This window comes from Carassius gibelio, chromosome A1 (assembly GCF_023724105.1).
Source record: "Carassius gibelio isolate Cgi1373 ecotype wild population from Czech Republic chromosome A1, carGib1.2-hapl.c, whole genome shotgun sequence".
Classification (NCBI taxonomy): domain Eukaryota; kingdom Metazoa; phylum Chordata; class Actinopteri; order Cypriniformes; family Cyprinidae; genus Carassius; species Carassius gibelio.
The window spans coordinates 2482672-2490666 of record NC_068371.1 but is presented as its reverse complement, the minus strand read 5'-3'; the positions used below and the strand labels follow the sequence as shown (position 1 = coordinate 2490666).

Sequence of the window (7995 nt, the reverse complement as noted above, 5' to 3'; positions counted from 1 at the left end):
TGTGAAAGGGATATGCATTTCAATTAAAGACAATATGTCCTCTTCAGAATTAGCATTTTGTTCACGAAAGGTGTTATCACGTTTCTTTTCGTCCAGTAATTTTGTGCACCAAATGAAGCACTGACAAACATTCAAACACTGGTCAAGCATTATATTTTGATTTAATATTAAGCAAAAAACATTTATTTCCCCATGACTAAAGCTTTCATACTAAGTAAAAAGATAGTTTATTTATAAAGACTAAATACTTAAATAATATATTTTCTTCAGACATAAACAGAAATGTTACTTATATGAATAGTTTACCCAAAAATGAAAACAAAAGTTCAAAAAGCTCAAGTCCATAGTTTAATGTCTAATGAGACAAAAAGCTGCATGTCTGTAATAAAATTTGCTTCTGGCTTAATCCATAATTCTTAATAACACTTCCTCCAGTATTAAGAATATATGTTTTGTTTATATATAAATATGAACATTTATATATAAAAAAATATTTATGAAATATATATATATACACACACACACACACACGTTAATATATTTAAAATATGTACATGTATGTTTGTGTATTTATATATACATCAGAAATATACACAGCACACACACACATTATAACAAAAACTTTTATTTTGGATGCGATTCATTATTTGACAGAACTTATATATCACAACTATATATATATATATATATAACCAAAAGTACAAGAGGTTATATTCTGGATTCCTGTGTAAGAAACACATTCTATGAAAGGTAACATGACAAATCCTTCAACCTTAATAGAAACTGGCCAATTCATAATTAAAAGGTTAATTATGATGGTTATGAATGTTTAATAAAGGGAAATTATATAAGGTGCATGTCACACTGTTGCTGCAGAAGCTTTGTGACGTTTTTGACGTTTAGACTGCCCTCTTCTGGACGATGCCTGTAAATGCTGTTTAGAGACATTGCCACTTTTGGTTTATGGGAGATCAGGGTTGGTTGATTGGCACAGGATTAATTCTGGGTCATAATTAGATATGATTTAAAAGAAAATTGGAGTAGTTTCACTCTTCAAACTTCTTGATGCTATCTCTGTTATAAAGCGTTAACCCAATGTGTATTTTAATTATACTGACGGAAAATATGCTGCATTTTTCCACGTATGGACTGGTCTTTGTAGGACTTTACCAGAGAGAGAGTAAGGAAGAGTAGCTTGAGTAACATACAAGAAATAAAACTGTGGTGCAAAATACAGGGAAGATACAGAAGAGCAATAAGAGAGACAGAGCTGATGGAAATATTTATTAAAGAGAAGTGCAATAGTTTCTAAATGACAAGAGGAGAGAAGAACAGAAGTAGCAAAGTTCAGAAATATATAAGAACGAGTACAAATAAAAACACTAGGAGTTTTCTGTACACCGGTCCTCTTATGCATTGATCTGCAATAAACACATTTTCTTTTGATCTTTTGATATATTAGTGTTGATTGTGTTCAAAATTCATCCTAACTCCAAAACAAAACACTTTTTCCATCTGCCAAAACAACCCGTTCTGTATATACTGGAGTTTGTAAGTGAATCTCTAGATTAGTGAACACTATTTGCTGTTAACTCATTGTTTATAGCATGCATATCGACTGTTTATTAATACTGTTAAAGCACATATTAATACATGACCACAGATCCACCATACCTACATATAACTACTACAACAACTAACTTAATTACTATCAATAAGCAGCAAATGATGCTGAAAATATAGCTGTGCATCACAGAAATAAATTACACTTTAACAGAGATTGACACAGAAAACAGATGTTTTCGATTGTAAAAATATTTCAGAATTTTACTGTGTTTAATACTTGTTTCTTATTGTTGGAATATAAGTTTGATATCATACAGTAACTGGTTTGTAGTCTGACTTTATCCCCTGAATCTTTCTAAAACTGAGCTGAATTTAAAGAAGAAATTGTGTTTCTGACAGAAATGATAAACATTTGCTTAAATCAAGGCTGATGGCATCTATTATTTTATTATGACACTTACAATAAACAATAATAAACTGCATTAAAAATACTTACAAACTTACAAATGACCGCTATAATTGACAAGAGTTACATCATTCAAATATTGATAGTCACACATAAAATTACCTTCTTGACATTAAAACAGATTTGTTAATCATATATATGTATAATTACTTATTAGCATTCATTAATGCTCATTACTGACCTAGTATTATATCAGTTGTTCAAGCATACTGTAAATCCTAATCTAGAGTTTAGGAAAAGACACTGAGGATTTAATGAATCAAAGAAAGTATGTATTTAGAGAACAGAAATTAGCACCACAAATTATATTTGGGAGTTGTGAAAAGAAGCAAAACTTCATCATCTTTGTTCATGATTAGAGCAGCTTTAGAGGAAAAGCATCTGTGCATCATGCAATTTTATCATTTTTCTGATATTCAGTATAAGCAACATTATTAGGTCGATGCATTAAATGGTGAAATACAAACTAGATTCTTTCTTCCAGCAGCTTTTGAAATAAATACATAAATAATATTTATTTTAACTTTTTTTTAAATGTCAATAAATAAATAAATAAATGCTGGTTGTTGGACAGTGTTGAATGAATACATTATGAATTAAAAGAACACTTTTGCACCATGCATGATAAAAAAATAAAATAAAAAAAGATGTTACTGTACCACTTTAACACTGGATTCACAGTTGCATCACACAATGTCTCCAAATGTCTATCAGGGTTCTACATTCAGCAGTCAGTCCACAAACACAGGTCTGGACAGTCCAGAGGTGTCCGGTGAGAATAAGTGCTGACTAAACAGCATTGTCAAAAATCTTAAGAGACTGCATTATATCCTCATCCTGCAAAACAAAGGAATACTTTATGCATATCCACTTTAGGTAATAACGGTTTCGATTAAGATAAAGTAAGCCTTACTTTTTGGCAGCAGTCCATGAATTCCTCAATAGTTACTACACCATCCTGATTTATGTCCATTTTCTTAGGAGAGAAAAAAAAGTGATTCATCTTTGCTTTCTAATGTATCATGAGGCAATGCATGTAGAAACAGATAGCGATTTTAATGATTTTAATACTGCATTACAAGCCTGATCTTATAACAAATGTGCATAATCAACAATTGGAGAAATGTCCACTGGGTGGCGCCAAAATGCAGGTTTTCAAATTAATGTTTTTTTTTTTGTTTGTTTGTTTTTTGTTTTTAATTAGGTCTAATCCTTAATCAATTCAAATTTAATTCAAATTTACAAATGTAATTTATTTAAGGAACTCATAATGCAGTTTGTGTGTTTCCTGCCATCGGAAGCCATGTTGAAAGTAGAGCTAAATTACACTTTATATATTAGATGATTAACGAAATCATAGAACTGACATGAAAGTAAAACATCTTTTATAAGGCTGCTGTTTTTTTTTAAATAAACTGTGCACAACATAAGTGTTATGACACCATGCAAAAAAAGTTTGCATGGCATTGTGATATTAAAGCTGCTATTAAAAAAAAAAAAATCTAATCAAACAGTTTTGGTCACCAGTTTCCAGTAAAAATCAAGATGCTTCTAGCGACACCCTGTGGACATTTTCACCTGGAAGCTGCTATAATATGATGCAAACAGCAGCTTCTACATATTTTCAAAAAAAAAAAAAACATGCATACACACATTTTCCCATTATAATAAATAGTGCATAAAAGCATTACTTGGAAGAACATTCTGACGTGTTGCCTCACTGCCTCCTCTTTCAGTCGAGGATGGACAGATTTCCCCATCAGATCATAAATAGACTTCAATATATCCAACATCTCCTGAAACAAAAACAGCATTTACAGTGTTTGCATTCAATACATTACAGACTTGTAAATGTAGCTCATCTTGTAGATTAAAATGCTTCCAGACCTCTTTAGTGATCTGTCCGTCGCTGTTGATGTCGTATAGATTGAAAGCCCAGTTCAGCTTCTCTTCAGTAGTGCCTCTCAACAAAACAGAGAGATCACAGACTAACTCCTGCAAAAAAAAAAAAAAAAAATCTAAGTCTTCATACTTACATCGACACTCAATAGATACTGTCATGATCAATTGTTTTATATAAAGGAATCAACATCTGAAAACATTATCTAATGCAAAAGTTTGGATCACATTCACATAATTAATAACACAAACACTATGTGACTTTTTTTCTAATTTTTATCCCAAAACAATTAAGTTAATAAAAATCCTTACCTCAAAACTAAGAGAGCCGTTCTTATCTTTATCAAATGCATTGAAAAGAAACTGAGCATACTTTGATGAATCTAAAAAAAACAATAAATATAATATTATCACTGTTTCTGTGATGTGTAAACATCTAAACATTTTCAAAGCAATATTATGATGGAAGGCTGTTTTATTATGCATTTAAATTGTGCTTTTATTGAATTCTCCCATAACAAAATCAGGATTCAAAATCAGGATTAAATTTTTACACTGGTGGTTTCATCATTATTTTAATGTGATTTCAATGCATTAATTCATTAATATCCTTATGGTCACACTTTTTGGTTTCCTGTTATGAACATTTATTAATATTGTGTGGAAAAAAATGTATAAAACATGATGAAGTCGACCGACCTCCCAGTGGGAAGAACAAGGCGTAGATGTTTTTGAAAGTGTCCTCATTCACGACTCCACTCGGACAGTCCTAGCAAACACATGAGAGACAACACAGCACTGTTGAAGAGACAGGAGCATCTCGGCAGCACGACTGATGGTGTCTGGGTTTAACCGAGCGCTCACGTTCTTGAATCCTCTGAAGAGTAACTGCAGCTCTTGTCTGGAGAAGTGGGTCTGCGACTGCAGCTGCTCCAGATTTTCCGGGTGATAGCGCTCGGTCATGCTCTCTTGTTCTTCGTCCTCATTATCTGCAACACAGCACACACAGCTGCGGATAATCTGTGATTTTAATGCACCCTTCGTTTAACCGTTTTGACTGATTGAACACTATTTAGCAGCTATTATGTGTATGGGGGGTAATATGCATTGCATATACAGCTTAAAGTGTCTTCTGGCCTGTTTCTGTGAAATATTCACGACTGTGTATTAGAGGTCAGGTGAAGACACAGAGGACGTGAATAATACCTCTGTCCCAGATTCTCCTGAAGAACGTTCTGTGCATGGATCCTACAGATCTTAAAAAAGGTCACCTCTAACCTCATTTCTTAACGTCCTTGTCCATGCATGAGAAATATACCACATCTGAGGAAACGTTTTGTTTTGTTTTTGCATGAGAAGAGTAATTGGGATACTAGAATGACCCACTTAGAGATCGGTCAAGATGTTGCTAGTCCTGTGGAGTGGATCTTAAAGATGCATTTGTCTAGTTCTGCATTTATGCATGGAAACATTAATTAATTACAGAAAATACGATTAGATTAAGATTTAATTTAGCATGCATTATACACTCGAAACACTCTAGCCCAGCTGTGTTGAAACAAACACCTCCAGATGTTATCTTTTTACCTTATTGAACATTTCATTTGTTCGTATAAATTAATGTTTTATCACAAAAGCTAGGTACCCTATCATACTAGTACAGTATGTGGTAACACATGAGAATAACTTATTCTTATTCACTAGTATTAACTATGGCTTTTTCCTCAAATTGCACATAAAAAACAAGTCAAAACAACATTATTAACACAAAAACAAAACGGCTTCGGCTCAGATGAAAGAGTATATTGTAAAAGAATGCTGGGTGATTGAAGAAAGCTGTAAAAAGGAGCTATTTTAGTAATCCTTTCATAAAAAATGACCCATTTTGCTTCGTCTTCATTAGAAAACCATATCTGTTAATTTCAGCGGGGCTTATTATAGTGTGATTTCTCTCATTTTTCCACTTATTGTCATAGTGTGTGCTAGGAGAAATGAGGATCACTTTCATAAACGTCTTCTGTGGCCTGTTTCTGGAGTAGAACGAGGAAAAGACTGAATGGCTATTTTTGTCTGATGCTGTTAAGGCAAAGCAGGTGCTAGAGTACATCAATACAGACGAAGCCCAGCAGGAAAACATTAAAGATGAATTAAATAAATCAACTACGTTAAATGTAAACAGCATGCATGAGTGTTCAAGTATAGCAGATAAAACAGAAGCACAAAAACCTTCTCAAATGCAGGAAAAATGAAGCAAAAAATCCAGCAGAGATGTGTCCGACAAAATTACCCGAAAAAGATACCAGTGTCTGCAATACTTAATTCATGGCATTATTAAGGGATCATCAGTGTCTTATGGTCGGCGAAGGATGATGGAGTGTGTAATTATATTTAGTCCCACAAGGATATGAAGCATAGCCAAGGGAAAGATGAAATTAATTAGAAGTCTCATCCACAAAGTTAAGACCATTAATGATTAGCACTGTAATTTCAGTAATAACTCAGACAGAGTGTGGTAAGAGATTCTTTATATTATTATCATTATTATTATCACACCTAAATAATAGAGACAGTGATGACTGAATACAAACACAATCTAATTTACTTACATTGTGTCAATAAATAATGCAACTTTATTGAAGAACAGTGTGTTAAAACTTTGATAGATGGACATTTGTTGTGTTGTGTATGCCTGGATTTCAGTAAAATGTGTAATTAGAGCCGAAGAAGAAAAAGAGGTGTATTTATAATCACAAGACTGTCTGAAAGGGGTTCAAACATCAAACATGTAAAACTTTCTGTGATGTTTCTCACTGCCTAATAGTAATAGTAAAAAAAAAATTAAAAAAAAAATTATATATATATATATATATATATATATATATATATATATATATATATATATATATATATATATATATATATTTTTTTTTTTTTTTTTTTTTTTTTTTTTTTTTTTTTAAGAGATACTTTCACTGCTGGTTTGAGTTGAACAAAAAAATAAATAAATGAATTAATTAATTTGCTCCTATTGTGATTCCCTAATTTAATCTGTCTAACATCATCCGTGATCAGTTTTTATTTTATTTTATTTCTTTATTTATTTTCAAATCTAGCAATATTGGAATTAGATCTGTGCCATTTAGTTATTTATTTATTTTACCATTTTTAGATGATCTATTGTAATTTAAGTGTATAATATTAGATTTTTTTATGTTGCCTGTTGTCATGGTTTTTAAAATAGAAAAATAAATTGTTGCCACTTGGAAAATTTACATTTAATATCAATGCGAAACCAAGGAGGAGTGTACAGTAAGTGATTTGTCGGGTAAGGTGTAAGTCTTACAATTAAACAAATGAAAATGGGACAAAAAACATAAATATTCAGTCACACCATGCTCTCCACAGACACTAATTTGAGAGAAACATCTTGCAATACGAATCCTATCTTTCTTTCTTTTCCCCCCTTTTTCAGAAAATTTTAAATGTAAATGTAGCAACATTTTTACAGTTTATGCTTCTCTATTAATTAATGTAACAGTTTAGGAAGAAAAGCTGCACGTGTTAAAAGATGTAATGAACTTCAGGACAACAAAGCGACAGTGGGATGATGAAAGTCTATGAAGTCATACTTGAGTCTCATCCGGAGCACTGAATCAGATCCAGAAGGACTTTACCTGAGCTCAGAGTTCCTGTGATGAATCGAGTAATGTGCTGAGTGAACTTGATCAGCTGTCGCTTGCATCGTCGCCGTCGGCTGCTCATTTTCATTGACAGAGAAGGAAGGAGATCAGAAGAGAGTTCTCTGGTTTATTATTATTCCAGTGCTCTGTCGGCTTCAGCTGCGCTTCTTCAGTTTCTGCTCAGTGATGTGGATGAAGAGAGATGTGTGAACGCGCGGCAGTTTTACACACACCTGAGAGAATCTCTCTCTCTCTCTCTCTCTCTCTCTCTCTCTCTCTCACACACACACACACACACACACACACACACACACGATTCTTTAAAATGGTTTTCTGACTTCTCTCACTTAGATTTGAGCTGTGAATCTCCATATAGAGCTCTTC

General features: G+C 32.7%; 1 protein-coding gene across 1 annotated transcript; it reads right to left on the bottom strand.

Annotated features, from left to right (window-relative positions):
• Positions 1-1310: 1310 nt before the first annotated feature.
• LOC127952145 (Kv channel-interacting protein 4) lies at positions 1311-7805 on the bottom strand. The gene is made up of 8 exons (XM_052550502.1): positions 7606-7805; positions 4796-4920; positions 4631-4700; positions 4244-4314; positions 3920-4027; positions 3724-3828; positions 2946-3008; positions 1311-2869 (listed from the first exon to the last, which is right to left on the bottom strand). The coding sequence occupies exons 1-8, from the start codon at positions 7697-7699 to the stop codon at positions 2822-2824; spliced, it is 684 nt and encodes a 227-aa protein (XP_052406462.1). The 5' UTR covers positions 7700-7805; the 3' UTR covers positions 1311-2821.
• Between the last annotated feature and the right edge of the window lie 190 nt (positions 7806-7995).

What these genes read in the sequence shown, in the direction of transcription:
- LOC127952145 (XM_052550502.1), bottom strand. Translation starts at nt 7,699, where the DNA reads ATGAAAATGAGCAGCCGACGGCGACGATGCAAGCGACAGCTGATCAAG. An exon ending in TCTTCAGAGGATTCAAGAAC is followed by an intron (nt 4,701 to 4,795) that starts GTGAGCGCTCGG and finishes TGTGTTTGCTAG; the next exon opens with GACTGTCCGAGTGGAGTCGT. An exon ending in ACGGCTCTCTTAGTTTTGAG is followed by an intron (nt 4,028 to 4,243) that starts GTAAGGATTTTT and finishes TTTTTTTTGCAG; the next exon opens with GAGTTAGTCTGTGATCTCTC.